At 37.7% G+C, this 14,119-nt stretch overlaps 2 protein-coding genes across 4 annotated transcripts in view; both read left to right on the top strand.

Moving 5' to 3' along the window:
* Positions 1-1,786, top strand: part of LOC112803633 (uncharacterized) — a 33,797-nt gene extending 32,011 nt beyond the window's left edge. Inside the window, exon 5 of the mRNA XM_072195996.1 lies at positions 1,546-1,786. The gene's annotated coding sequence lies outside the window, so the exon portion shown is untranslated. The remainder of the gene's footprint in view (positions 1-1,545) is intronic.
* A 3,500-nt stretch (positions 1,787-5,286) lies between these two features.
* On the top strand, positions 5,287-11,438 carry LOC112801693 (uncharacterized). 3 transcript variants are annotated; one of them, XR_011882175.1, is made up of 4 exons: positions 5,287-6,006; positions 6,080-6,190; positions 6,303-6,416; positions 11,166-11,438. XR_011882175.1 is itself a non-coding variant. In XM_025844600.3 (3 exons), the coding sequence occupies exons 1-3, from the start codon at positions 5,738-5,740 to the stop codon at positions 8,853-8,855; spliced, it is 402 nt and encodes a 133-aa protein (XP_025700385.1). In that variant the 5' UTR covers positions 5,287-5,737; the 3' UTR covers positions 8,856-9,074. The 3 variants fall into 3 exon arrangements, 1 of the variants encoding a protein (XP_025700385.1); XR_011882174.1 differs by lacking the exon at positions 11,166-11,438 and adding an exon at positions 8,834-9,074; XM_025844600.3 differs by lacking the exons at positions 6,303-6,416; positions 11,166-11,438 and adding an exon at positions 8,834-9,074.
* Positions 11,439-14,119: the final 2,681 nt, after the last annotated feature.

The raw sequence follows: 14,119 nt of genomic DNA, 5'->3' as shown, positions 1-14,119 counted from the left end.
TGAAGGTGGTTTGATTCAAATGAACCGGTTTCGTTTCAAACGAGTTGATTTTTGGACCGGGTTGGAACTTGTGATTTTGTATGATCGGTTTTATAATAAATTCAGTTTTATTTACTTGAACCGAGAATTTATGATTTTAAGAGTTTCAATGAATTTTAAGGAATTTATATAAGTTGACCTTCCCTAAAGACTTGGGACTCTGGCAAGAAACTTTTGTTATAAAATCCCATTGTTGGATGGGTGATTTTGAATGTTCCCAAAATGAATCTTTAACTTTCCATGGTTCTGGAAGTGTTGGAAAGAGAATGCCGAGAGTGGCTTTGTTTTAAAAAGGGAACTCACTTTGAGTAAATTCGGCTTATGAGCCTGAGATGATTTGAGAAACGAGATCTTTAAAGCCAAGGCTGAAAAGAGTTGAAATTTGATTTCAAAGTGAAATGGCTTGAGAAAAGTGATTTATGGCTTAAATGCCGGTTTTATGAATCTGATGATGTTGAGTGTGGAAGTGCTGTTTTGTTATGGGCTGGAATGGCTGTGTATGATTATGAATATTGGCTGGTTCTGGATTGGACCGTGAGCCGAAATGGCTGTGTATGATATTGACTTATGACTGATTACCGAATGAGTTATGGGCCGTATGGCTGACTATGAATTATGAATTTAAGCCGAATGGCTGAGATGGATGTTGATCCATGGTTGGACTGAATGAATATATGCTTGAGGTACCTGGGTAGTAGCAAGGGTTGTGGTTCGTCCCACTTGCTCCAGGTCAGAGACTGTGATGCCTGGGTAGTAGCGGTAGTAGTGGTGATTCCACTCGCTCCAGGTTGAGCTGTTAAACACCCGCCTGGGTAGTAGCCGCAGTAGTGGTTATTCCACTGGCTCTGGGTTGAGCGGGTAGTAGCAATGGGGTTGTAGCTCAAATCTACTTGCTCCGCGATGGGTGTTTCTATCCATGGTTAGCTACCAGGACGTGTCGGGTTGGCTATATAACCGACAGATGATATTATCAGCCACTAGGGACAGGCATGCATCATATGCATCTATGTGACATTGTTTGGGTATGCATATTGTACTTGGTTTGCCTATGTGATTAACTGCTAATTGTCCTACTTGCAATAACTGTTTGTTTGTGTTTGCATCTTCCTACTTGTGTTTGCATCTGGAACTCTGTTGGATTGTGGTGGATTGGTTGTGGTTGGATTGTTTGGGCCTAGGGCCGTGGTTGAATGAGATGGACCGATGGTTGATTTCGGTTTTGTGGTTCTGGTTTGGAATAAGATATGAAAGGTTATTTTGGTTCAGTATAGATAAACCTTTTTGAAATGCTTTGATGTTTTGAGAATTGAACAGTTCCTCTTTCAGAAAAGATTTCTGACTTTACCTTATTTGTAAACTGTTGTTTTTGAAAAAGAGGCATAAGATGGTTATTAATCACTGGTACGGTTTATCCTCATGTATCCTATTACAGTAATTCCCAAAAACCCTCTACTGAGAACCCTTTCGAGGATGATGTTCTCACCCCTTACATTTTTCCCCTTTCAGGATTTGGGCGCAGAAGTTATGAAGAGTTTTATTTTTTGTTATTGAGATGCTCTGTAATGCTTTAGATTATTATTTTTGTACCCTCGCCTTTATCTTGATATATTCTATAAGAGGGATAGGAATTGTATTGGTTAATGTTTGTAATATTACTTATATATATATGTATGTATATATATGGATGTATCTTTTAAGAGTTTTTGTAAGTTGTATGGTATCTATGGATGTACTTTGTCGAACGAAAGTATTTTGGGAGTGGTATTGCATTTTTAAAGTTTTCAACAGGCTCATATTTTAGTATTAACTAGTATAAGGGTCGTCGTAATGTCCGAGCTATCAGAGTTGCGCAGCCGGAAGCGTGAGCTTTGGTAGTTAGGGTGTTACATTATGGTATCAGAGCAGTCCTTCCTGTAGAACCTGAGGAATGGACCGACTATGCTTCAATTGCATACTCTGAGCGTTTGTCATGTATTAGGTCTTGTCGAATGACGAGAATTAGAGCTTTATGCACATGACGATCTATTGATTTAACGCTGTTAGTCTTGCATTTCATAATTCCTGATATTAAGTTTGGCCGGCTTAATACTAGTGAGTTATGTATATGAAAGCACTGATGGGTTATCATAGATGATATACGAGTTTTGAGTAAAGCGGATCGCGGGTTTTGGGAACTTGGAAACTATTTCTCGAGGCTATTCAGTTGTGTCTTGAATTCCGTTCGAGTCGACCTGTTCCTTCATGTCCTAAATTGAAGTTCTTGTTTGCTAATCCCTTTGAAAAGTAGCTTGATTTTTCAGCTCTATTCCTCTATTCGTATGCCTTCTTGAATGATCTTAAGTGCATATGCTTATTTAAAAATCCTTGTTGCATCTATCTTCCTCTATTTGAGTTCTTCTTGATTCATGTATTCTTTGATATAGCTTTGAACTTGTCTTGACGCGCTGTGCCTTTTTACTCCGGATTTCGAGTTCATTATTAGAGAGATTGTTGATTCAATTTTTCTCTTATTTAACAGTGATTACAGCCAATTTTTGAGATTTTTATGAAAATTTCTGTTGAATAGATATATACTATATATGAACTTTGAAGATTTCTTATACAGTTTAATAACTATTTGTCTCTAATATCTTGCCTGTACTTTTACTGGTTTACGGAACTACATTTACTTTAAAATACAATTTGACTTTCTAGTAATTTTACTACGGTCCCATGCACATATTCATTTGATTATGTATTTGGATATTTTTCAAAATTTTGGAAAGGAAAGCTTTTTTACTTTTATCCCGGTTGAGTTTCGGCTGATAAGCTTTACTTAACTTATTTTGAATTGAGTTTGATTTAGCATGCTATATGATTTATGCCATTGTTGTTCTTTTGAGAGTGTTGGACTCATAGCTTTCTTCCTATGAACGGACTAAATTCTCTACTAAACCTTCCATCTATATGAATATCATACTTGACCTTATTTTTAACTAATCTTTTACAATTTGTGAACATTACCATTGATCTTGGTTTTTCCAATCTTGTAAATTTCATCCTTATGTGAGTCAGTTTGATTCGTTTCAAATTAGTGCATCGTTTATCTTCTCATTGTCTCTAACAAAGTTTTTAGTCAAAGATTTATCCTTGAGAAGTTACTAATGATTAAGTTGTCTTTTTCTATGATTTTTATATTCTTTTGAGTCAAATGAAAGCTGGTTTGATGTGTCACGCCTAGTGGATCTTGTTTTAACTATTTTGATTTGAGATTCTTTCTTTTGTGGCTTGACTCCTTTTAAGTACATTATAATCTCCTTGAATGTCCTTCTGAGATAGTGATTTCAAGAACACTTTGGAGTTGTTTTGAACTTTTAAAGAAGTTTTAAAGTCTCTTTGAAGAAATTCTAAATGAAATTTAGTTTCTGTTGCTTGATTGGGATTGAAACCATTATTCAATTTTTGACAAAATTGTTTTAAAGTTGACATGCGCTATTTTAAATGAGGTTTTGAAAAGTTTTCTTGTTTAATGGAAACCTGTTCGTTTGTAACGCACCACTTGTTTCCTTACCAACTGTAAGCAAATTTTTACCTCGGATTTTCTTTTCTAAAGAGAATTTAACTTCCTCTTTCGTCCTTGCTATAAATGCTATACATACTTGTTTGAATATGAATTTTGGGAAATTTTGAACAAGCATTTGATTTCTCTTCCGAGTTTTATGATTGCTTTTGGTTAAGTTGTGCACCTAATTATCTTTCTGAAATGTTTTGAGGAAATATTTTAGCTTTTAGCCAAACGTGTGAGCACCTTGTTTTTAAAACTCTGCATAATCTACTTCAACATGAGATTGAATTAGAGCAAAGCCACGTTTATGCTTTTGTTACTCCCTTAAGGATAGTTGTTGTTTAACTTATCTTTTAGATTGCGAAATGATTTTTTCGCAAGTTTTCGATTCTTCTATGAACAATGTATCCGGGAGTATTTTTAATCGTGCTCTTGAGTTTTATCTTGGGTTTGAAATATTTTCTTCTGTAAACATCATGCTTCCTCGACTTAGCTTGAGTTTGTTTCAAACTGATGCGCTGGTTTTCTTCTTATTGATCCTATTGGATTTCTTTGATTCAATGGTCATCTTTGAGGTTGTCAATTGAATTGTGTCTAGAAAACTTCATTGCCTGAGTATCCTGCGGCATCTGGGATTGGCTACATCCTCTCAAATCTATTATTGCTATCCTTGACATTTGACTCTCCCTTCTAAATCTTGTATCCTTCTGAGTAGACTCGATAATTGTTTTGATATCACGTGCGACTTGTAGACATAGTAACGCGATACGTTAGTTCTTTAAGACGTGATGTGTATACGGAAGTTGAAGCGGTAGGTGTGCAACGTATGAGTTGTGGGCGTTTTGTTCCTTGCGAACGGGTTTGTGGTTGTTAGGCTAATGATCGAATTTGGGGTTTGTAAAGTGCTTGATGGAGTTGGAAAGTTGAAACTTTGAGGTTGATATGAGATTAGTGTGCAGAGGTTAAGCACGTCGTTTTAACTCCATCCTGTTTTATAGCCTTTAATGCTTTGCCCTTCTATCACATGATTGACCCATGTTAACTTTTGCATTGAGCCTACCTTGTAACGTTTGCCTTGCAATCACACTCCTACCTTTACATCCTTAAGCTTATGACAATCAAAGTATTTGAAAATCGTATATATGATTATATTTTGAGATATTTTTGCTTCTTCCTTAAATGTGTTCAAGGGTGAACTGTTATGGAATTTCTTTCATTTTGTATCAATTTTCGAGGGCAAAAATTTTTATAAGGTGGGTAGAATGTAAGACCCAGAATCTTTGAAAAGTCTTATTATGAGCAAGTCTCAAATCCTACAGTTATTTATAGCCTTAATTTCAGAGATTATTTTATTATAGATAATTAAGGCAAGTTTTGATTTATTGGATTTGAGATAAGTTATGATTATTATCCAATTTTATAATTATTGGATTATTTTCTATATTTAAAGTATAAAGTTGATAGTTATGAAATAATAAAAATTTTATATGATTTGGATTAAATAAGTAATGTTTTAAATATTAATATAGCTACTTTGGAAAATAAAGGGTTTAATTATATTACTTCTAATTATTTTGATTTGGGCATTTTACGAAAAATAATTTGTATGATTGATGAGCAAATAGTATTTTTATACACTATTGTTGTTGGATTAGAACTCATTTCTAATTACTATATTATCCCTATTTTTAAGTGAAATTACTATATTGCCCCTAACCCTAAGTTTCAAAAATGAAACCCTAATCCTTGTAACCCAGCCGCCACACTCAATCTGTCTTCCTTCCCTCTTTCATTCATGCCACACACGGTTTCCCTTTTGTTTTCATGAAAGAAAGAAAAGAGAAGCAGAAAGGGAGAGATTGAGGAGAGCTGCGATCATGGGGTAGGGATGGGCCGCGCTACTGGCGCCGGTCACCTCGCCGCGGCGCCACCGCGTCCTGCCGTCGGATCCATCCCGCTGTTGCCACCAGCGCCGAAGAGAGGGGTTGTCTCCGGGAAAGGAGGGCGCCGACGGTGCCGTTCAGAGTAGAAGGAAGCGTCGTGCGAGGGGCAGAGGAGGAGGGAGCCTCTGTAGCGCCGCCACCGCGCTATTGCCGTCGTGGGAGAAGCTTCGTGCATCGCTGTCGCTCCCTGGCACCATCGAAGAAGCCGCCGATGTTCGTGCCCCGCCACGCCTCGCCGCCAGTGCCATTGCACCATCGATGGAGGAGAGGGGGGAGAACGCTCGCGAGGAGCTACTGCAGAGGCCAGCGCCGGCGTTGTCCGTGCCGCCTGAGGAAGCCGCTGCCGCCAACGAGCTGCTGCCGCCCTGCCTGGTTCCGTGTTGACTCACGCCGTCATGCCTGGCCTCCGGAACCACACCGGAGTTTCTGCCCATTTCTGTCGCCGGAGAACCTTGCTGCCGTCGCCGGAGAACTCTTCTGGTAAGGGCTTTATTTGAGGTTTCTGTCCTTTTTGAATTCCGAGGTTTCTATGATCACTGCCTGTTGGTTTCAGTCGTCGTGATTGGAATTCGTCGCCGCTGCCGCTTGAGGTGGCTGCCGGGCTGCCGCCGAGCCGGTTCGAAGACTGCCACTGTGTCGGTTCAGCCGTTCCTCCTTCGGTTCGGTAAGCGTTTTCGATTTGAAAGCCCTTTAGTTACTATTCTGTTATCATACACTGAGGTTTGTGGCGTTAGTTGCTATACAATTGAGTTTCGGTTGTTGTATGTTGCGACTAGAGTTGTTGAGTCTGTTGCAAAAGTGGCTGGGAGCTGAGGTTTTAGTTCCCGTCAGTTCGGTTTGAGGCGGAAAGGACTTGATGAGGCATTTGGGCTATGGTTTTGCGTTTTGAGGTAGGGGCGCTTTCCAAAAACTATGTTTTGTGTATTGGAATTATTACACATGGATACTGATGTGAGATACTGTGTATTTGGTGATTGTATCTGCCTTATGTATTATTTGATTGACTTGAATGATTATGAATGTTGGTTTGGCTGAGTTGTTGTGCGGCTTTGTGAAATATAATATTTTGAAGTGGATTCTTTAAAGATTTGAAATCTGAGTTTAAACCGTTGAGGATTGGTTTGAATTGAGTCAATTATTTCAATAATGTGAAAAGTTGAATGCACTTTTGAATTCAGCCTGGTTTATTTTAATTGATTTGGTTTTGGACAAATGATTTGTTATTGAACCGTTTCTTTAAAGCTTTGGAAATGAGTTATATCGATCGATATTGAGTTGATTTTGAAATGGTATCCTTGAGAAACGCCACTGAGGCGATTGTTGGATTTAGCTTGCTTTAAATTGATTTCTGGTTTTGAGCTGTTGAAAAGGAATGAGAAATGGTTTAGTTGGGACCCGAACCGGGTGGCAAAAGTCCAGGTTTTAGGGGAGGTGCTGCCGAAATTTCTACAAAATCCTACACTTGTTTGTAAGGTTATTTAAAAAGGGTTGGATTTGAGAAATTGTATTATTTGATTCATTAAAAGGATATTTATGTTTTCAAGCTTAATTTATTTAATGAACCTTATACGTTGAGTTCGGCTTATTTAGAACTGAACTATTTTTACCGTTTGAATCACTGAAGGAAAGAATGATGCGTTAATATTGATTTCAATATAAAAAGGAGTTTTTAGTGATTTTTAAAGGAACCTAGACTTTTGATTGAGTAATCAAGTTTGAGACATTTTGGAAGAGTTGGAAAAATGGGTTCCAAAAAGAAACCTGAAGGTGGTTTGATCCAAATGAACCGGTTTCGTTTCAAACGAGTTGATTTTTGGACCGGGTTGGAACTTGTGATTTTGTATGATCGGTTTTATAATAAATTCAGTTTTATTTACTTGAACCGAGAATTTATGATTTTAAGCGTTTCAATGAATTTTAAGGAATTTATATAAGTTGACCTTCCCTAAAGACTTGGGACTCTGGCAAGAAACTTTTGTTATAAAATCCCATTGTTGGATGGGTGATTTTGAATGTTCCCAAAATGAATCTTTAACTTTCCATGGTTCTGGAAGTGTTGGAAAGAGAATGTCGAGAGTGGCTTTGTTTTAAAAAGGGAACTCACTTTGAGTAAATTCGGCTTATGAGCCTGAGATGATTTGAGAAACGAGATCTTTAAAGCCAAGGCTGAAAAGAGTTGAAATTTGATTTCAAAGTGAAATGGCTTGAGAAAAGTGATTTATGGCTTAAATGCCGGTTTTATGAATCTGATGATGTTGAGTGTGGAAGTGCTGTTTTGTTATGGGCTGGAATGGCTGTGTATGATTATGAATATTGGCTGGTTCTGGATTGAACCGTGAGCCGAAATGGCTGTGTGTGATATTGACTTATGACTGATTACCGAATGAGTTATGGGCCGTATGGCTGACTATGAATTATGAATTTTAGCCAAATGGCTGAGATGGATGTTGATCCATGGTTGGACTGAATGAATATATGCTTGAGGTACCTGGGTAGTAGCAAGGGTTGTGGTTCGTCCCACTTGCTCCAGGTCAGAGACTGTGACGCCTGGGTAGTAGCGGTGGTAGTGGTGATTCCACTCGCTCCAGGTTGAGCTGTTAAACACCCGCCTGGGTAGTAGCCGCAGTAGTGGTTATTCCACTGGCTCTGGGTTGAGCGGGTAGTAGCAATGGGGATGTAGCTCAAACCTACTTGCTCCACGATGGGTGTTTCTGTCCATGGTTAGCTACCAGGACGTGTCGGGTTGGCTATATAACCGACAGATGATATCATCAGCCACTAGGGACAGGCATGCATCATATGCATCTATGTGACATTGTTTGGGTATGCATATTGTACTTGATTTGCCTATGTGATTAACTGCTAATTGTCCTACTTGCAATAACTGTTTGTTTGTGTTTGCATCTTCCTACTTGTGTTTGTATCTGGAACTCTGTTGGATTGTGGTGGATTGGTTGTGGTTGGATTGTTTGGGCCTAGGGCCGTGGTTGAATGAGATGGACCGATGGTTGATTTCGGTTTTGTGGTTCTGGTTTGGAATAAGATATGAAAGGTTATTTTGGTTCAGTATAGATAAACCTTTTTGAAATGCTTTGATGTTTTGAGAATTGAACAGTTCCTCTTTCAGAAAAGATTTCTGACTTTACCTTATTTGTAAACTGTTGTTTTTGAAAAAGAGGCATAAGATGGTTATTAATCACTGGTACGGTTTATCCTCATGTATCCTATTACAGTAATTCCCAAAAACCCTCTACTGAGAACCCTTTCGAGGATGATGTTCTCACCCCTTACATTTTTCCCCTTTCAGGATTTGGGCGCAGAAGTTATGAAGAGTTTTATTTTTTGTTATTGAGATGCTCTGTAATGCTTTAGATTATTATTTTTGTACCCTCGCCTTTATCTTGATATATTCTATAAGAGGGATAGGAATTGTATTGGTTAATGTTTGTAATATTACTTATATATATATGTATGTATATATATGGATGTATCTTTTAAGAGTTTTTGTAAGTTGTATGGTATCTATGGATGTACTTTGTCGAACGAAAGTATTTTGGGAGTGGTATTGCGTTTTTAAAGTTTTAAACAGGCTCATATTTTGGTATTAACTAGTATAAGGGTCGTCGTAATGTTCGAGCTATCAGAGTTGCGCAGCCGGAAGCGTGAGCTTTGGTAGTTAGGGTGTTACAATCTTCGTATTCACTTGGGGAAGATTCTTCTATCTCAAAGAATTCACTTGCGGATGCAAGTTCATTACTAAGAGGACTTGACTTGTGATTATCATCATCAAGGAGACATGCGTCTTGGGTTATTCTGTCCAATTCCTCATAAGATACCTGCCTTGGGGGTTGTGCACTATCCTCCTTAGCATCAATTGTAACGTCTTCGACAGAATTCTCCACAACTCTGGATTCTGGCGGAGGTTTGGCATCTCCTAAATCTTTGACCAACTCTTCTTTTTTTACAATGACAGCTTCCTCTACTTGTTCTAGCATGAAGTTATGCTCTATACTGTCCACTGGAGTTTCTAGTGTCTCCTTCATGCTACGTTCTTCATTGGATTCTCCACATGAAGCCATGGGGGTTTGTTGAGTGTCTGAACTTCTGGAAGATAATTGATTTATTGCCTGCTCCAGTTGATGAAGGGTTGTATGAAATTAGTCTACTAATTCTTCGAAGCGAACCTGTGATTCTTGGCTTGATGGATATGGACATGGTGTATAGGGGAGTGGTGGTTCTTGGGAGTAATTGGATTGGCTTTGGGTTGGATAAGGATCGTCTGGTGGCGAGTGGTGAAAAGAAGCTTGTGAGTAAGGTGGGTTGAGGTTATGTTGAAAGGATGGTCTCTGGGCATAGGGTGGGGCTTGTTGGTAGCTACAAGGTGGTCCACCATAACTATTAGCTTGGTATGCATTACAGAATGGTCTCTGTCCATGATATCTAGGAGGGTGTTGTTGCCTAAAAGGGTGATCAGATCCTCTTGGCTTCATCCATCTTTGATTGCTTAGACCTTGATGCATAGTCCTGTTATAGCTTCCATTCCTTGCAACAAAAGTAGAACCAAACTCAAAGCGAGAGGGGTGAGAATTCATAGTAGCTTATCAGAAATAAGAAGGGGAAACAAAAACAAATAAACAAGTAAAAGAAAAATATTTACAATAACCAATAATAAGGCACACGTTTGCAATTCACCAGCAACGACGCTATTTTGAAGAGAGAACTTTTGCGTGGTCTAGAATTCAGAATAAATTCCCGTTGCAAGTATAGCTTCTAAACCAACAAAAGTCCGTTCTTACAAACGTTTTGGTTGTCACAAGTAACAAATCCCTGATAAAATTGATAACCGAAGTATTTAAACCTCGGGTCATCTTCTCAAGGAATTGCAGGGAGGTATGTTCTTATTATTGGTTATGAGTCTTGTAAATTGGGGGTTTTGAAAGTAAGGAACAAGTATGTTAAATGATAAGAAAAATAAAATAGTAATGATAAAATAAATCTTGGTGAGGTATTAGAATCAGAATTCCTATCCTAGTTATCCTTATCAGATGTGATGAGAATTGGGTTTTAATCCCACTTAGTTATCCTTTATTAAACAAGGGAAGGTCAAGTGGACTAATTAGCTTGATCCTTAAGTCCTAGTCAATCCCTGTGGGAAGACTAGCTTTAGTGCTATCTAGATCAATTAGAATCTGCCCATTTCAATTACTGCTGAGTTTGACAACTCAAGTGTTACCAATTACCTAACCAAAGCCAAAAGGGGGAAAAATCCAAATTATTTATATAAATAAAAGAAAACAATCATGGGTCTGAAATACCTCAAATCATATTAAATAAGGAAATCAATTTTCACATGGAATTCATAAATTAAATTGGAAAAGTTAATAAAAGGAACATTCAACCTATGATGAAGAAACAATCCCAATAAGATAAATCCTAATCCTAATCCTAATTCCTAAGAGAGAGGAGAGAACCTATCTCTCTAAAAACTACATCTAAACTATGTAAAGTGTGTATTATGAATGAATGATGATGAATTAATGGATTCCTCCACTTTATTGCCTCTAATCTGTGTTTTCTTGGCCGAGAACTAGGTCAGAAACAGCCCAGAAATTGCTGATTGTGAAATTTGGTTCATACAGGTCGCGGCAAAGTGAAGCGGAGGCGTCATCCACGCGTTTGCGTGGATTGAGATTTTGCAGATGCGATGTGGGCGCGTCATCCACACATTTGTGTCACCTAACGTCAGGGCAGCTATGTCAAATTATATATCGTTGCGAAGCCCCAGATTTTAGCTTTCCAACGCAACTAAAACTATCTCATTTTGAATTCTGTATCTCAAGTTATGACCATTTGAGTGCAAAAAGGTCAGGCTAGACAGCTTAGCAGTTTCTTCAACTTCTTGTATTCCTTCCACTTTTGCATGCTTCCTTTCCATCCTCTGAGCCATTCATGCCCTGTAATCCCTGAAATCACTTAACACACATATCACGGCATCTAATGGTAATAAGAGAGGATTAATATTAGCAAATATAGGGCCAAAGAAGCATGTTTTCAATCATAGCACAAAATCCGGAAGGAAAACGTAAACTCATGCAATTAGTATGAATAAGTGTATGAAAGGTTGATAAAATCCACTCAATTGAGCACAAGATAAACCATAAAATAGTGGTTTATCAACCTCCCCACACTTAAACATTAGCATGTCCTCATGCTAAGCTCAAGAGAAGCTATAAGGGAGTGAAGAAGAATGATAGAATGTATGAAATGCAACTTATCTATGTGAATGCAACTACATGCTAAAATGATTCTACCTACTTGGTGAAAAAGTAAATAAATCTTTCAAGAACAAATATGAACTGGATTTCACTAATTTAAATCACAAAATGCAATACAAATAACTTGCAAGAAGAAGATAGCTCATGAAAGCAGGGAACATAGAATTAAGCACTGAACCCTTACTGGTAGTGTATATCATTCTAACTCTCAAGTGTCTAGGGTCAATTCTCTCAATTCTCTACTAATCTTGCTTTCTATAGCTTGCTCTTCATCTAACAATCAACAAAAATTAATGCACAGATACACATATCAAGAGGTCTTTTAAGGGTTGTAATGGGGTTAGGGTCAAGGTAGGATTGTATTTGGTCAAGTGGACTAAAATATGAATCCTTAATTAACTTAAACTTTCCACCTATCTTAGGACAATCCATGTAATCATAATATAAAATCAATAACTACCCATTAACTGTGTTTACTACATATTTATGCATTCCAAGTTTTGAGTACAATACATGTGCATTGCTATCACCATTTACTTTGGGGCATTTTGTCCCCTTTTTATTTTTATGCTCTTTTTTTTCTTTTCTTAAATTTTTTTTTCAATGCATATGATTAAGGTATTGAATGCATAAACATGTTCTTAACATTTTTCGTATTTTCACAGAAAGTCTAACATCCTCAATTCCCAAACCAAACGTTTCTAAACCCACTTTCCCCACACTTAATTCATGAGCACTTTCACTAGTCTAAGCTAATCAGATTCAAATTAAGGACATTATTTTTTTCCGCTTAGAGTTAGTGATGAGCTAAAGTAAAGAACAAAGGGGTAAAATGGCTCAACATTAGTTTGCAAAGGATAATGAAAGGTAAGGCCATATAGGTATGTAAGCTCAGTGAAACAAGGCCTCAATCATATAAGTGCATGCATACATCAAATAATGGAAATATAGAATTAAGCAAGACAAAGATCACAATTTTAGAGAGAAAAACACACACCAAAAATAAAATATTGGTTGGTAAAATGTAACCAATCAAGTGGGCTCAAAATCTCACTGGTTTTGTGTGTTCGAGCTCTAAACCATGTTCCAAAATAATATTTCTTCAAACAAGTTTGTCAAAAAGTTTTTAATTTAAATTAGTGAAATACTATAAAAAGTTTCTTGAAAAAGAAAATATTACTTCAACCAAGTAATGGTAATATATGCACAAAATCAAACAAACATGCAAATGCAACAACTAATTTAAACGTTGGTGTTGAGACAGGAAGGTACTAACCCACAAAGATCGGTATCGACCTCCCAACACTTGAAAATTGCACCGTCCTCGGTGCATGCAAAGCTGTACAGGTGAGCGGGGGTTGTGGTTTCCTCAACTGATGCTCGTTGTAGAGTCTTTCTCTTTACCCTTCCTGGTGGCCATCCTAAAAAGGGAGAAGAGAAAGGGACATGAAGTCAAAGGTATAGAGCAAGGAAAAGGGCAATACGAGTAATAATCATGCCAAAATAAAGAAGAATGTCATTAACACATGGTCGCGATTCCATGAAATTAGGACATCAGTGGAAGCATAGCATGATAAATTGAGGCAATTAAATGCAAGATGTTTATTGGCATGCTGACAAAGGCATGAGTAGCATAAATTAAGCATTAAAAGCCTTACTATATTATTAGTCGTAAGAAACTAACAATAACATTCGTATTGACAATTATATTTAATTAATAAAATATTGGAAAGGGTTTTGTGAAAAACAGGCATTAGAGTAGAAGGATAAAATAATGAAGAATGCACAATGCCATACGGGATTTTTCACAAACACTTAGTATGTATGTTTAATATGATACGGGAAGAATGAATTTGGAACATGCAAGCATTCCAAGTAATACGAATTGTCAAACAACTCCATAATAATCCACAAGTAATAGTGAAAGACCTAAATAAAGTTCCAACACTAACATAAAAATGCATGAAAATAAAAAAGAAAGGAGAAAGAAGGAAGAAGAAAGAAGGAAGATGGAGGAAGGGGGAAGAAAGAAATAATAGAGGAAAAGAAAAAGTAGGATTTAGGGAAGAAAAAGATAAGATATTTTGGCAGATTAAGATAAGTTGTGCGGCGCAGTCGACGCGAACGCGTGAGTGACGCGTTCGCGCGGATAGCGCTTCTATGAAATGACGCGGACGCGTCATCCACGCGGTCGCGTGGATCGATTTGTGCCATTAGCGTGAGGGCAGCCTCACTGTCACGCAGCTCTCTGTTTGAAATTCATATTGCCAAATCTTTGGGTGACGCGGTCGCGTGGTTGACGCGATCGCGTGGATGGC

The sequence above is a fragment of the Arachis hypogaea genome, chromosome 5, assembly GCF_003086295.3.
Source record: "Arachis hypogaea cultivar Tifrunner chromosome 5, arahy.Tifrunner.gnm2.J5K5, whole genome shotgun sequence".
Taxonomy (NCBI): Eukaryota; Viridiplantae; Streptophyta; class Magnoliopsida; order Fabales; family Fabaceae; genus Arachis; species Arachis hypogaea.
Note: the sequence above shows the minus strand (reverse complement) of the source record. Positions and strands in the feature narration are given on the sequence as shown.